Source organism: Fringilla coelebs (assembly GCF_963513975.1).
Source record: "Fringilla coelebs genome assembly, chromosome: 2".
Taxonomy (NCBI): Eukaryota; Metazoa; Chordata; class Aves; order Passeriformes; family Fringillidae; genus Fringilla; species Fringilla coelebs.
This window is the reverse complement of record NC_140029.1, coordinates 76,712,717-76,729,786: the sequence shown is the minus strand read 5'-3', so window position 1 is coordinate 76,729,786 and position 17,070 is coordinate 76,712,717. Positions and strand designations below refer to the sequence as shown.

At 39.7% G+C, this 17,070-nt stretch overlaps 1 protein-coding gene across 1 annotated transcript; it reads right to left on the bottom strand.

The window, feature by feature from the left end:
• Positions 1-10,463: 10,463 nt before the first annotated feature.
• On the bottom strand, positions 10,464-16,857 carry LOC311166327 (collagenase 3-like; the record flags this gene model as incomplete). The annotated part of the gene is made up of 10 exons (XM_084226247.1): positions 10,464-10,564; positions 11,106-11,209; positions 11,932-12,091; positions 12,419-12,552; positions 13,160-13,277; positions 13,861-14,022; positions 14,911-15,036; positions 15,136-15,284; positions 16,393-16,634; positions 16,735-16,857. 10 exons carry the CDS (start codon positions 16,855-16,857, stop codon positions 10,464-10,466), a joined length of 1,419 nt encoding a protein of 472 aa, XP_084082373.1.
• Between the last annotated feature and the right edge of the window lie 213 nt (positions 16,858-17,070).

Genomic DNA, 17,070 nt, shown 5'->3' with positions numbered 1-17,070 from the left:
CTTGCTTCCATGACACCCAAATGCAGATACTGCTACAGAAATCACGTAGCAGGGAAGGCACTAAAGCTGCTCCTTCAACACTAATCCAAACTATATTAATCTCCATTCAAGTCCTAGCAGGCATTATTTCCTGCTGCATGACATAACACAGCCTGGCACATCTGTTGTTCTGCTGGGTGCAGAAAGGCCCTCCAGGTCTTTGCTATTTGCTCCATGCCAGCTGAAGCAAGAATGTCTGACACAGCAAATGAGAAAGGGTTTGCGGCACCTGAAAGCTGAAACAGAATTAAAACCGTGCAATCTGCTTGATAGAAATATCTAATGATTCAAAGTGAGGAAGCAGACTAGTCAGTGGGATCATGCTAGACAAGTGCTACACCCACACAATAAATCCGGGATATTCCCAAGACAAAAACCCAACAGTTGTTTGCGATGATCTCCAGTATGAAAAATAATGAAAACACTGCCGAGCATGTGGAGCAGATCCACTTTTTCAGACCTGCACAGAAAAGTTGTTTGAATTTGAATGTGTTTTAGCTAATTAAGTGACTTTGAAACAGTCTCAGATACCCCAATTTTTTTGGGGCGTGTTATAAGCTGTGGGAATGACCACAATGACTCTGCCTGTGAAGGCACATCTCTGGCATGATCACTACCACCAACTGGTGTGTTTGCTCTTTGCTCTCCTTTCATTGTAAGAGGAAGCAATGAAGACAGTGCAACATCCAACATTTCATAACTTGTGTTGAGTAGCAAGAGAAATCTTATTTAGAACTGAACACCAAGTCCCAGTAAATCTCTCCTTTTGAGAACGCAGGATCTGATAAACCAGCTAGCTCATGGAAAATATTTACTGTTTATAAAAAATAACTCATCCTTCATTCTCTGAAACTTCAAACAGGAAGATTTCAGCCTGACTCTGAAAACAGTTCTGAGAGAATAAACAGGCAGGCTTGGAAAGCTTTTATTTCTCCACATCTGCCTAGCAGTCTGCTGCTTTCTTAACAAAATGTACAGTACAGACCATAATCTAAAAACTCAGCAACAAAGCACTGTAAGTATGAACATTGGAAAATAAAATGTCATGTCATTCAGTGAAACTTTTAACAAAGCCAGGGCACTTAAGCATCTTCCCTACATCTAGGCAAAGTGGTCTGGGAGCAATTCCCGGCTCTCAGTTTCAGTTTCTTCTAGGAATCAAATGAAGCACAAACTATAACATTGCCATAGGAAGGAAACTGAGCAGCAAAGGACCTGCTCAGCATTTCCCATTTGAGTGGGATCCATTATAGCACTGAGCTGCCCCACAGTCCAGGGCAGTCTGAGCGGTCTAAGACAGTCACCCGTCCTTCTCTCTCCCTGCCCGTCTCTTGCCTTGCCTTTGCCTTTGCCTTTGCCTTGCCTTGCCTTGCCTTTGCCTTTGCCTTTGCCTTGCCTTGCCTTGCCTTTGCCTTGCCTTGCCTTGCCTTGCCTTGCCTTGCCTTGCCTTGCCTTGCCTTGCCTTCCCTTCTCCCTGCAGGCCCTCTTATTGGTGGTCCTTGTCTCTGTTTTTGCCTTCTCCAACCAAAAGCACATCATCCAAATTTGGGGAAAAGAAATACCCCATGGATTGGCTCTGACTCCTGCAGGCTGGAGCTCTGCTCATGGGGTGCTGCGGTTATACCTGCCAGCTCATGGTGCGATCCATCTCCCTGGAGCATAAACTCTTTGGAAGAGGAATTGACTCATCCCAAGCTGCAGTTATGAAGACTGCTGTTCCCTGGTCCACGAGAAGGAGCATGTCTGTGCCAAAACAGAAAGCAGTTTACTTCAAGATACGTGGCCCCTAAACGCTACCTCTGCTTCAGCCCTAATATTTCAGGAGCAAGAGTCCCTTTTGGTCATCCTCATGGCAAGTCACTAATGATATGTAATGATACAGTAACCACCCTATCATATAGCCTTGCAACTTCTGTCTTGGCTGTGCCGACACACAGTGTGTTGTTTAGTCATCTAACACAAAGGAAGTGAGGCTAATTATGTCACTAGGATATTTTAAGAAATAGATATTTTACAAGCACACTATTTTCAGTAACGAATTGCAATGCTAGAAATAATGGTGAGACTTGTTTTGATTATATCATCTCATCAAAATTTAGTCTACCCACCCTGAGCCTAAACACATCTGTGCCACCTACACAGCTGTGGTTGCTCTAAGGTGTGTTGGGGGGTGGTGGTGTTGGAATTACAGCCCCATAATCTTGTAGCCAAATCTGCGATGACGGGTGATTTAATCCACCCATGCATTTCAGCATTGGATCAAAGCTGTGGGTCTCACATATTTGTAAAGGTTGACTTGACATTGCTTGCTCCTTCGAGTTTTGCTTTCATGTATCCTCCCTTGTAAGGATAAGAGCACTGGTGGAGTTTACTGGCAGCAGTAACCTTCCCGCTTTTCCTGTTTCCACAGTTTGTTCCTACCCTGTACCCCAAGGGTTGCATTCCATACATTCATTAAATCTCTACCCTGTTATAAAGTAGGTTATTTTCCCGGATCCTTTGCTTCCCAAAAGTGTACTTTCAGGCTGCATTTCCTACCTTCTGGCTGTTTATAAACTCATTTTCTAAAATCCGGCATCATAAAATTAGCACAGTAATCTGAACGGGTAGTACCCTTTAGTAAGATGCATCAGAGGAAGGAAAATAATTCCTAGTTTTAAACTGGTTTTACTAGTGTGACTTTGTGTCACACTAGTATTTATTACTTTATTCCTGAGTGGTTTTGCTATAACAGGATGCCTGGGCTTCTCTGTGATTCAGTTCTGGCAGTTGGTGCTGATACAAGTTGAACTCGTAAATCTCCAATTTTCAGTAAACAGAGAGAAGATGGTAGATTGCAGATTGCTAATCACTGAAGCAATACTGATGATGTCCTTGACTTCTGCTTATTTTCCTGTAATTCTGGGGGAATTTCTTAAATTTGTGTTCCTATGGCTTGTCCTAGATGAAATTAGATGAAATCTCTTTATTAGATGAAATCTCTGTTGACTAAGATTAAAGTAAACCTTTAAGAACAACTAAAACCAATACATGTCTACAAAAAATAAGGCTATAAAGGGTAGAGGAAGAGATTAATATATAATTCTAGAAACATAATGACCTGATTCCCTCTGACCTGAGTATTGTGTCTAGCTCTGGTCACACAGTCTTGCAAAGCAGATAGAAAGAAAAATGTCTGCCAAAACTTTCAGGAGAAATAAAAAATATTGCTCACATCAAAGGGCAAGAAATTGTAACATCAGTTTTAAAGTTAAAACAAATAAGAACTCTGCTAAATATACATAAGCAAGCAACTTACAGAAAGTAGGTCCTCTTATTTACTGTTTATTGATATAAGAACACATTCAGTGAACAAGGACAATAGTTTAAAAATAGATCATAGGGGAGTCGCCTGTCATAATGAACACAAAAAATCTGTTGATTTTTTGAAATGAAAAACTGCACTATTTTAAAACCAAGATTCAGTTGAGAATGTGGATATTAAGAACGCCTGTATCTAGGCAAGAAAGAACTAAACAAAAACAATGAAAAATTCAGCAGCACTTGAAGTATCACAGGACAGGATCTTGTTTACTCCTTGTTTCCATTATGGATAGAGAAGAAAAGGACCATCTGAGATGGCCTGATTTGGACAGATGGGTATTGCTGACATTCTGTGACTCTAATGATTAGATTCAAGGAGAAATGTCACAGTTTAAACACATGTCAACATAATGCAAGTCATTCCTTGGGGTGCCATGAAAATTCTAATGCAGAGAGCTATGAATAGAGCAAGTGGAATCATAACAATTAAAATTTCCGGTGTTTATTTAAGGCTGCATGCACAGCACTGGATTGTTTAAGCCTGAAATTTCAACCAGTATTTTCCTTCTGGAGTTGACGCTTGTGTAGCCTCATAGAAGGAGAAAGAGCCCACATCCGATATTTATTTTGTGCATCAAGTGACTCAGTTTCAGAGAGTGTAACTCATACTCTAAGTCTCATGAACACAACACAGAAAATTCCCAAATGCCAAGTTCTGAGCTGCGTGTTTCCTCCTTGGCACTCAGCAGAAAACTGCCAAAGGGCTTTTGCTGCCCCTTTTTTAAAATACTTGAATGGTACCAGATTCAGATGCTGCTCCAAAACATGTGTTTGTAGTCTCTTCTCTGAAATTACTATTAACTTTGAGACTGCTTATATGAGAGCAACGATTTTCCCAAGCAGTTTGCAAAGCAGCTGTTATCTGAGCAATTATTCCCTGACCAAAACAAAGTGAAGTCCATGTTAAGATTTCTGTTTTGTTTGAATCATGGTTCAGATCCTAACAGGCTCTTATTGATTATTTCTTTCTTAATATTCACACTTCAGCTACTAATACTAATTATACAAATACAGTAATTGGAAATAAGCTGACACTATCACTTGCTTTATATTTCCTACTACATCCCCATTTTCCTATTATAGATCTCTATCTCCCTGTTGCAATGTCATCCACTGTTTTCTACCACTGTAGATAGACCTGGGTGCATTTTATGTCCTGCCCCATGATTTTCAACAGAATTTTAGGCAGAACATTTCTGTGGTACTTTTGAGTGTGTCATTTAATTTTTGTTTCTCTTAATTTGAAATTGACCTCAGTTGGAAATACGTTCTCATATGCAAGATAACTGGTGAGCCAGTCACCCTAATGGAGCTTCTTTCCCTATGTTTTGGTGCAGAATATCCATATTGGAACTAGAAAAATCTTCCCAAAGCATTTTTAAAAAAAATTAGTGTGCTAAATTATTAGTGTTACAGACCCAAACTTTGCACAAGGAAGAGCCCTTGGGTGATTCCTGGAAAGTACAGCTGGATAGCCCAGCCATCAGCTAACTCTCTGATATGGGCTATTTTGTAAATCTTGTGTTTAGGCTCTGCCAGAATAATTAAAATGTCTTTCCTTTATGGTTTTTGCCTGCAGGGTGTTATCTAATCAGCTGAGACCAACAGATCAGAACATGTAGCAAGGAGGGGAGTAAGCATTTTACCAAGCTCAGTTGTTCCAGCTACCTGGCCACATCCTGGCTGCCCCTTGTTGAAACTGCACTCTGTGGCACTCTGTGACACAGAGCACTCCAATGGCCCTGGCTTACCTGTACTGCAGTTTCCCTTGGGAGACCCCAAACATGATGTTTTATCCCATGGGTCCTTGCAGCTTTCATGACCAAGTTTTTTCTGGCATTTGTCTCACCCTGTCTTCTCTGCACCACTGATGCCTTTTGACGCCATCATGAAGCTCTACATGATTTATCTGCCATTATATCACCAATGTGCTATAGCAAAATAGCACATAATTTGGACCAGAAGTAAGATTTGTATGTTAAATTCTTCTGATTCTAGATGAAGACAACCTAGAACCAGTAATTTAACCATAGAACCACAGAATCATAGAATGGTCCAAGCTGAGTCTGAAAAGGACATTTGCTAGATAGATGGTGGAAAGGACACTGTGAGCTCCAGACCCTTCAGACATGGCTGACTCTCAACAAACTTCCATAAGTTCCTCTTAGGATGACAGACTCTGACGAGGGCTACATAATTTTTTTGTTCCTGTGGAGAATTTATTCAGACAACAAAAATGTAGAACTGAAATTTCTCTTTCTTTCTAGGGTGGTAATCCCTGTAATGATGAGATTACAGAGTGTTGTAACAATGTCATTTGGGCAAAGAAAGCAACACTTGGCCCTGGACATGACTCATCTTCCTCTTCTAAGAAGAGCAGAACAGGATCATGTAAGAGCATGTATGGCCCAGCAGGGACTACACAGTATGGATATGACTATTCTGAGGACACTTCTCCATCAAGCTTCTCCTGCCCAGTGGTAGGACCCTGGTGTAGTCCTGCAAAAAGTCAAGACACAACATGGATGGCTCGCTCCAATGCACACAGAAATGCACCATCCTGTATTACTGTGGCAGCAGGAAATTTGTTATGTGACATTTACATAAGAAACTCAAAGCTGCTTGTCTGCTGCCTGGTGAGAGTTTCCTTAGAGGAAGATATTCTTTGATCCATTCTCTGTGAGTTAAAGGGGCAGGGGTAGAGCACACTCTGTAGCACAGCACATGGGAAATAGGTGAAGTGAGAGCAGAGGTAGTCCTGAACAGCACTGGTTGGAAATTCAAACTGCAGTATGTAATTGAAAAGCTGTGACTAAAATGGATGTGCCAACCACATCCCCTGTGTTAAACAGGAAAGAAGAGGATCACAGGCTGGAGACAGTCTGTGTGGGCTTTGTACCTTCTGCATCACCTTAGGGAGTACTACTGAGGTTTTCCTTGGAAAAGTTTTTCATCAGAAGCAGCAGAACCATCAAACCCCAAAATTGGTGTGGTCTCACAGTGTGTGCAGACACCCCATTTTGTGCAAAAACCCCTAAACATAATTGACAGAAGGTCTGGATCCTACTCCTCAAATAATTGTTCTGGTTAATGGGCCATCAGTATTTCCACAAAGTGCTGTTTAATTGTATATGTGTAAACAGAAAACATCTCCAACAGAACAGGTGAACACACACTCACCGCAACAAAAGTGAATGTGCAGTTCCTTGACCTAGGCTGAAGGCTGAGGTCTAGATCCTTGTTTAAGTCAATGTGAGAAAATACTGAAACAGTAAGTTTTCCTCTCCAGACTCAGTAAGAATCCATGAAGGGTTCCCAGGCAGTTATATGGAATTTTCCAGTGAATGGGGTTAGACTAAGAGGCTGCATTGGGCCTAGGACAAGAGTGTACTGTTTGAAGTGCTTTGCACTGAATTCTGGAAAAGACTAAAAAATTAGTATTCCTGACAGTGAATACATCTAGAAGTTTCCTGAACATTATTATATCCTAACATTTTACTCAGAGATGTGCATTTCAATAGAAAACATAATTAAGTTCTATTTATTAGTGTTGGGTTTTATATGTCATCATATAATATAAAAACTCACTATAGTTAATTGTGGCTTCCTCGCCCACCATAACAATTTTTAATTCTGTGCAGAATCTCTAAGAAGCAAAGCTGTCACTGCCATCTAGTGTCTTCAGAACAGATTTCTGGAGATTATGCTAAGGAAAAAAATCCATTCTTGTAACTTTGAATTCCTTCTCAAGTTTCTCAGCTGCTAGTAGATCTCATGTAGTTCATGGAAATTCTTACAGAGTTGCCTAATTTCTCTGAAAAGTTTAGATCATGTTTGCTCACTTTTTTTTCTCACCAGCAATATATATATCCTCTAAATCCTCCTTGTTCAGGATCATGTAACCAACACAGAAAACTCTGAGGAGAATCAGACAGATTCCTTTTCTTGCCTTATGCTTTCTCCCCCTTCAAATGACCATTCCTAGCAGAGATCAACATGGATATAAAGGACACATTAATCAATAACTGTTCATGTACTAATCACAGAATCAATCACAGAATCACAGAATCACAAAATCACAGAATATGCTGAGTAGGAAGGGACCCACAAGGGAGGAGTCCAACTCCTGGTCCTGCACAGGATAGCCCAAGAGTCACACCATGTGCCTGAGAGCATTGTTCAAATGCTCCTTGAGCTCTGTCACCACTGCCCTGGGGAGCCTGGTCCAGTCCCCAGCCACCCTCTGGGTGAAGTACCTTCTCCTAATATCCAACCTAAACCTCCCTGAAAAAATTCCCTACTATTACGTAGGGACTATTCTGTCCCTTCCCTATTATTAGGGGAATTTGTGTAGTTCTACATAAAAAAATGGCAACCTGGTGGGAAGTTATTAGTTCTGCTTGTATTGCATCCTGGGAGACAGCTGTTTCAGCTTCCTTGTGCTCCTTTCTCCACTCACATCTCAGGGAAACCAGTCAGTTCAGTCTCTGCCTCTGGAAAAAGAATCATTTATTCTCAATTCTTGATGGTCTTGGGTGACATCCCATCTGGTTCTCACCAGTCACCCATGCAATGTTATTCTCATGTGGTGGCAGTGGGTCCCAGGGCACAAAGTACTGTGGAGAGTTTTCCTTTCTGGCTGACAGCAGCAACGGGATCCCTCTGGCTCTGATCTCAGCCTTCCACTTCCACAGCACGAGAAATTTTTTCCATTTTTTTTTTTCTCAACCAAATGCCAGGAACTGGCAGCCTGGTACTTTTCTCAGCTGGGCTAGGGCTAACCACAGAACAGCTCCCATCTCTCGCTGGGGATGCGGACACAGAAGCTGGAGCTGTGCTTGGGTTTGTGCCAAAGGCTGCTTCCAGTCAGCCAAGCAGCCAACAGGAATCTGTCTGTCTGGGCTGGATATGATCATGCTGAAGGCTTTTGAAGGTACAGCTTCCTATGCAGTACCTTTTTCCCCTGACAAGTGCTCAGTGTTAACAGAAATGCACATAGATGTGAAAGACATTCATTGCTTCTCCTCGCTTCCCTGTCCACATTTGCATTCCCTTACCCAGTGCAGCTCATGTCAGCTTTGAAACTCAGAAGGCTCAGACTCAACAGCTAGACCTTATAGAAGATTCATTATTATTTTGATACAAATTTTCAGCAAGTCTTTTTACTGAGAAAAATCAGGACCATGAGCAGAGCCTTATTTCACTGCCAAAGTAATTAAGAGAGACTTCAGCCCAATATCAAACATGATTTTTTTCAGGCACACTCTGTCAAAACTTTTCATATGTAATTGAACCAAATTATGTTTGTTATGCTTAGAGAATTGTACTGACTTTTCCCCCAGCAGTTTTCTCAATATTTTATCATAAAACAGAACGTTGATTTTAGTCCACTTTAAGTTTTTCATTTTGTAAAGGTTTTTTCCAGTTCTATATCCCCACATTTTTTTTAGCATTTATTTCTAATAAAGTCTGGAATTCACTAGTTCACAATTTTATGTTTATAAGAGAGCTCTCAATCTGTTAGGTTATTGCAACCAACCATCTATTAACCATACCTAGCCCACCACTAGGTAAGCCTGGTCATTTATGTCTGTTTAAAGATATTAATTGTTGCTGAGCTTTGCTTAGCAGGCCTGGATGATTTATTGACTTAGGGGTTGTTTTTGAAAAGACAGAACAGGACAATGAAGTTTTAATTAATTGCTGATATTTAATATTCAAACTAAGGTGTAACTGTTTTTCCAGTATTTCTTAATAGTTTCTCATTCTTTCTGCAATGATAAGATCTAATTCCAACTTAGCTCTTATTTTGCAGATTTGAGGGGTCTTTCTATTTTTCACTCTTCTGTTTTTCCTCATTTCCATAAAATTATTTTTCTTCAAGGGATAAAAAATAAATTTTATTTTTAAACAGGGATGAAAGTCTTAATGAATAAAATGAACAGGTTAGGGATCCTGATTTCTTTTGCCCAATAGCTCTGTATTGCTTCTGTGGCAGAGAGCATAAAAAAAATTAAGTAATTTCACAATGTCAGTTTATTCCTCCATTTTATTTAATATTATTTTTTAAAATCAAAATAATCACAGTCCCACATCATTTGCGTTGATTAAAATAAAACAGAACAAAATATTACAATATACTGAAACAATTAATATAGATATTAAAAGAGTGGCAAACATGAAAAAATATATTCTTTTCAATATTCTGCTTTGGATGTTCAGGTTCTCTTCTGGCACAGGCATAACCTCTATAAATGCCACTTCAGTTAACACCAGCTGGAAACATCTGGGCTGTGATACCAGATGTAGCATCATGCACAGTTTCAGCCTGCATGATTCTCTTGTAGCTGCTCCCTTCCAGTTTCCCCAGTATCATACAGGTTTACAATTTCTCCAGGGAGTACTTTTCCCTTTTCCTGCTTTCCTGTCTGCTTTGGAATGACATCTCACTGCTTCTGTACCTTCTCTTGTTCTAAAGATGACACAGGCATCTGCTTCCAGGGGGACATTCCCATTCAATACAGTCAAATACTTTTGGATTCCTGAACTTCATCCTTGCTGCTTGGTGTTACTTGCTCAGGGAGTCACCATACAGCCCTCACTCATTCATTACACATCCAAATTCCCACTATATTAAAAGGAATTTCAAAAAGGGAAGAGGAATTAGTTTAATAACAAAAAGCTCCTGGGTTTACCAGGTCTATTTCTTGAGATAGAAGACCCTAGAAAGGTGCTAGATGTGCTCAGAATACTGGGAATTAGTAGTGTTCATGAAAGTGAGTGATGTATCCAGCATCACTCCAATACTTGACAAACTTTAAATGGTGTAATGAGCCTTGGAATGATAAGGATTTCTTCTCTCCTTTCCTATTAAGTTAAATCAATTCCAGACTGATGCACAGCTGTGTAAGCCCACACATACAGCGTACATTTGGTGGTAGGTAGCCTAGTACTTGTTCATAGAACCTTGCTGTCCTTTGGTAAACCTAAATGCCCACTTTATTAATATTCCCATGTACAACAAGCTGCTCTGCAGCCTATGACATGGCACTCAGCTGCAATTAGCACCAAAACAGGGAGTTAGTATGCAGGACACGGACAATTCTTTGACTCCAGATGCTATATTCAAACTGCAGTGGTCCATTGAAGAAGTAGAGGTAACCTAAGGAAAAAGAAAGAAAGAATTAACACTAAGAAAACGTGGTGGCACATCAAAATTATCCTTAAAATAGAAATTTTCTTGTTTTCATTTTTAATAACTCAAATGCAACATTTGCAGATTTAAAATGCTGAGCTAAATTTTTAAAAGATCCTCATCCCATTTACTAGAGCTGGATCAGAATTTCAAAATGACTAATATTTTTTGTTCCTGTGTAAAATTCTTACATCACTTGATCAGGAAGACACAGGGCATTTTAATTTTTAATACACTGATTCAGAAACACTCCCTGAAAAGCTGGATAGGAAAGGGCTCCAGTTATTACATTACAATGCTTCTATATTAAACGTGTCACTTTAGGTTCCCTAAGCAAGAAGCTCTCTTTTGGCCAGAGCATAATTTAGATCAGAAAACTGATTCAGTCAAGAGCAGAAGTATTGATGTGAAGAAATTAAAATTACAAATGCACAATTTTCTACAAGAGATTAATCTCAAGTTTCAATGGCAATTAATTGAAATGAAGCTTCATTATCAGAGTATGTACCGTTTCTTTCATAGACTGCATCCACTTTATCACCAATTCCTGCGAATTCTTCCTCTATCAGCCTGGGGTAGCCTGCGTCCATGACCTCTGCCTCTTCATCATAACTATATTGAAAACAAAGGAAAAAAGTCAGGGCATTTGAACAGCCTGGGAGTCTGGCTTGTAGCCTTTATATGTTTTGAAGTCACCCACGCCCAAAGCAAGCCAGCAGTCTTTGGGTGCTTTCTGTCCAGTGCAATGGTAAAATGCAGGGTGATAAACAGAGCACACCTCCACCAGAAGTGGAATAAACATAAAGCAAAGGGAGCTAAATTTTCAGAACTGATCTATAAAGTATGTGTTATAGGGAGACCATTGTACCTGGATTTATTGGTGAACCTATCCTGAGGCTGCTTGGCCCAATGGTAGTGGGAAGGGATGGCAATGTCTTAATTAGGCATGAGACCTGGTTGTGAGCCCCAGTCACGGACAGTAAAAAAGAGACACCCTAGGGTGGGACAGATTTCTTGCTCACTTCACATCACACAAGCAACTCAAGGAGGCAAGATGGGAAATTTGTCTAGCAGGCATGGCCACATTAGCAATTCTCCTAGATTAGAGCACTTTGTTCTCATTTCGTTGCACTCATTCAGCTTTTAAAATCTGCGCCCATATTTTTGAAAAAGCCTTTCATACACCTTTACAACATGTTGTACACAGCTGTAGCACCAATGAAAACCCCAGACCAGATTGGCCAAATGCCTGGTTTGAACCAAACTGCTGATCTTTCCATGCATCTGGACAGGTTATGACTAAGGGCACAAAAACTGACCTGCATCCAGCTTACCTCCAGTACTTATTTCCAGTGAAAAAGAGAGTCTTGCCGGTATCTTTAACGTGGACGGCTGCGTCTATCCTTTTCATTTCTTTTGGGAATCCCATTTCATAGATCTTTTTAGGGAAGTCTTCAACTATGTCATAACCATTCAAAGCCCAGACTTTCTTTCCTGAAAATATAAACAAAGCATGAGTGAGTCTTTTGTAAGTTCTCAAATGAGGAAACCATTATCCCTATTTTCAGACAACAAACAGATTGTTAAGTCACATACTCAGTAGGTATTAGACTATTTTTACTATGATTCTGGGCATCCTAATTAAATTGTACATCTTCCAGTTCACTGAAAATTTCATAGATATGCATATAGAGGTGAAATAATTGTTTTCCAAGCAAGGAAGGTAGGATGTTTTATTCTTCTATTGTTTACCTCTGTACCACCTGTTGAGCTTGATTAATTATGTGTATTCTTCTGCCAACAACAAAATTGAAAACTCACCTTTAAACATGAACACAAGATCTTTGATGGGATTTTCATAAGCTGCATCTATTTTATTTGGAAGCTCTGGCCAGAAGGACTTAAGTAACACCAGTTCTGCCTCAACCATCTGAGGGTGCAGTCGCCAGAAAAACCTGGTTCAGAAAAAAGAGATATATTTTATGTTTCTTGTCATACTGTAGAATAGCAGTATCTTTGACGTCCTATAGTTAAAATAAATTGCTGGTGAATTAATGGTTATCAAATCACAGAAAATTGGATAGACTGAGCCCCTCTTAGACCTTTCCTTTCCTTTCCTGACAGCCATCAGCTGCAGAGCATTTCTGTCACTCACACAGTAATCACCTCAAACTCTAACAACTTTTAAGCTTCTTTCATTTATAATAAGAGAAACACTGCTGTCCCATGTGAAGCTCCTGAATGCAGTATAGCTTCATTCAAATAAAAGTTAGCAGATTTACGCATGCTGAAGAAAGCCCCATGAATTTAAAAATGTGTACAAAAATGTCAGTCTTCAGTCATATTATCTTCGCATCATATTGCTGGGCAATCAAGTCTGTAGTTGCATTATAAATTCTGCCTAAAAAGACATATGATGCAGTTTCTTAAGAGACATCTATATTGATTTGTGCTCTTTTAAATGTACATTTACCCAAATCTTTAGTAAAAAACTGAAATGGTGTTTTTGCTAGCTCAGACTTTATCCAGTACCCACCATCCTTGACATGGAAGTGTCTTTACCTGTCCTTGAAGACCAACATTTCTCCACGAAGTTCTGTTATTGCATCAAGCGATAATTCTACATCACATTTCTCTGGTGTTTTGGGATGTTTAGGGTTGGGATCTTTGTCTCCAGCACCTGCAATGATATCATATGATGTAAGATTGACAATGCTAATTTTCTGTCTGTTGATCATGATATTGAACAGAACATGGAAGATCTCCCAAGATCATGATGAACAGAAACATAATGGGCAAACATTTTTACAGAAAAATCTGTTCTCTCTTTCCTCTAGCCAAATGCATTCATGAACTTTGCAGTTCAAGTGTGCTGCAATGGTGTTAAATAAACTCCCTTTCTTTATCCCAAGTTTTGAAGGTCCCCGAACACTTCATGTTTTCATAATGAAACATAATGGACAGTTCTGTTTCTACCTTTAGACTCTGTTTTACCTTCTCTTTTCAGGCAGGTCAAAAAGTAGGACTCTGGTCCCCATCACCTGCCACTAAAGGAGACAGGTCAGTGACCAATTGTGCTCTCCAGCATTAGTTATTTTTTTTACCCTCTCAACTACTAAATCAAAGCATCTCCTGTTCCAGTGAATCATTCTTAATCAGTCTTGACTGTTATTGAACATCTGCAGCCCACAGTAACGGTGCAGTGCATCTGCAACAGGCTATAATGATACAGGAGATAAATATTATATATTATACAGACTTACCATAGAGCTCTTGGATCCCTTGCACATCGTCATCAGGAAGCACAAAACCAGATTTTCCAGTGTATGTGTAGATTGGGAACATCAAAGCTCCAGGGTCTCTAGAGTGTTCAAGTCCCAGTGAATGTCCAAATTCATGGGCAGCAACAAGAAACAAGTTATAGCCTATAACAAACCACAGCAAAAGTAAATGTGCATCTCCTTGCATCCCCATACTTGACACTGCTTTAACATATGGGACAATTAATGAGACAACTGAATACATGGAAAAATTCTGCATAATTCATGAAGTCATAGAAGGGTTTGGGACTTTAAAGACCACGTAGTTCAAAACCCCCTGCCTTGAGCAGGGACACCTTCCCCTAGATACAATTGCCTGTATTTTTGAACTATGAAGGGTTTTGCATTAATAAGGGCCTAAGAGATCTAGTAGCTCATAGCATTCATCCTAACTCTCACATGACAGTGTTACTATGTAGGGAGATTTAGATCTCTTGAAATGTCTTAGCAACAGGAAAGCTCTAGGGTAAAGTCTTGGGCCTACTTCAGTCAGGAACATTTTGCTGGGAATTCATCTGCTGTAGAGTCCATTATTGCAGAAATTAGCATTAATGCCAGGAGGGTGACCTAATCCAGTGCTGAAAAAAATAGTGTTTTGTTCTATTAAACTCTGTCCTGAATAGGCAAGGTGATGAATCTTCAAATTAAATGCAAGTGGACAACGTGCAGCTGAGGTGTTTGCTCTAGGCTTCAGTAAGGCAATGCCCATCAGTCTGTGATCAGAATTAGCTGCCCTTAGTGAAATGACAAAATGACAAAATCTTGTTTGAGTAATTTTTTAAAATCATTTCACTTAAGAATGTTATATCTTAAAATTTATGCTAAGCACATGGTAAACCTCCATTTATGACTGGAGGTTAAACTCTGTTCTACGTGTGAACAGTGAACATACAGATGAACAGTCAACAGGCAAAACAAACCATCTACAGATATCAAACAGGGATAAATTTTCTATCTATCATCATTTCAAATAATCACAGGAACTTCTGTTACCTTTAGAATCATCTGACCAAACTTCATCATCATCGAAATGAGCATCTCCTCCGTAGTCTGGGCCCGGGGGAAAAGCATGTGCCAGTAATCCAGAGGGTCCATCAAAAGGGTAGAAGTCACCATGTTCTATAGGGCAAAATTCAAAACAGTTAAATTAATTACTCCATCTTATGAATATAAGGATATAACTTACTTATAAAATGAAAACAATTGGTTCTGTGTTACCTTTAGTGCCAAAGGAGATCATGATATCAGCTGTACCACTTCGTATCCTGGTGAAGTTCAGTGGCGTCACATCAGACCAAACTTTAAATGCTTTTTTGAAAGCTCTGTCTACTTCATTACGTCTCAGATCTGAAGTGTAATTCATAATTCTGTCCAACAGATAAATATCTCCAGTTAAATTGTGTGAATTGAGGAAATAGGCAATGCACTTTTATCTGACTGTACACCTCATTAAAAGTTTTTGCTTTTGTTATATGATCTTATCACATAACAAGGAGCTTAGTACCTGCATACAGTGTTAAAAAAATAAACATTTATATGATCACTAAAATAATTCAGAGATATCTGAAATTATCTAACAGCTTTCAATAATTGGTTTTCTATGCACCAGAAGATTTAGAAAGTGTCAGATATATTCAGTATTAGGTATAAAAACATCAGTAACTTCAAAATTTTCATGACACATAAAATATCTCAAGATCCTCACTTCCTGGAGCAGTAAAACATTATCCAAAGTGATTTTTTAAAGGCTATAATTGTCCATATTAAAGTAACATTTATCACTAGCTATGGAACTAAGAGATTTCAGTGATTTCAAATTTGGAATCTGCTAAACAAACTCTGTAGGTGTTGAAAGCCCCAAATATGTGACCTTGCAGAATTAAAGGAGAAGGATGTACCCTGTGAACTGTCAGCCTTTCACCTACCAAGGTCAACTTTTCTGAGGTCATGGTCTGGGATTTGTCTGAACAAAGACAGAGATCTCCATCTGGGATGTGAAATGGAAGAGCCTGCTCTCACAGTCACACTACACAGACTGGTTTGCATCTACACCTCTCTGTCCAGGACAAGACAGAGGCAAACTCTACGCCAGGTCCAAACAGAGCTAAGGAGTGACCCAGAGAAGTCTGGCATGATCTGACCCCTGCCCCTCTTTCATTTGGCACCATGGATGTGTCCTGAGTGTCTGCATGGAGGCCAAATGAGGATTGCTGGCTTACTGCACATGACAAAGTGCAATGGAAAAAAATCATGTCTATTCCTCAGGCTGCAATGTGGGCTGGGAGCACCTCTCCAAGAGTGAGGCTGTAGGGGTTTTAAACTGCACCATTCATTTTTTTAAATTAATTTTTTTAAATTAATTTTTAATTAATTTTTTAGTTTTACACAAATGCACCCTTCTCACATCAGCCTCATGTACTCAGCAACCCATTGGACAATGCACCTGGAAAGAAGGTAATAACAGCAATAATTTACCTGTATGTCAAATTCATTTTTGACCATTTGAGTTTTCTAGGGAAAAAGTTATATTCCCCCACATCTGGGACACCACATCTTGGTTTCTGCATCAGCTCATATGTTTCTTCATCTAGCTTGCCTGTCACCTCCAAGCCAAAAAAAGCTTGCATTTCCCGAAGTTTGGCTGCCACTGTGTTTCCACTCTTCCTCATTATTCCAGCAGGATTTGGACGGAGATCATAGTGAGTCCTGAGATAGCGCTAAGAAGGGGAAAAGGAGTAATAAGCATCACTTCCAAACAGTTGTAACTGCACAGCTTACTGCTATTGGAACATGCAAATGGATTATTTTATACCATACCTCTGCAAACTGAAGGTCCTTTTCTGTGAATTCATGGCTGTCTTCAAGGGGAATAGGGATTGTCAGGCAAAATGACAAACCCAACAAGAAAAAGAAAACAGCTGCGAGTCCTGATTGCTTCATGTTGGATTTCTGAAGCCTGAAGCCCTGATGTTTTAGAGAGCAGCTACCTTTACTTTTATAGTCCCAACCCAGTGAGTCACCACTCAGGGACAAGTTAGAACTTCCTCGTTGCTGGAAGTAAACATGCTTAGATGGCTGGTTTGTTTCTCCTCCCCAATACTGTGGTTTAGGCATCCGTTCTCCAGCTGAGGGCTCTGAAACTGTATCTTTGTA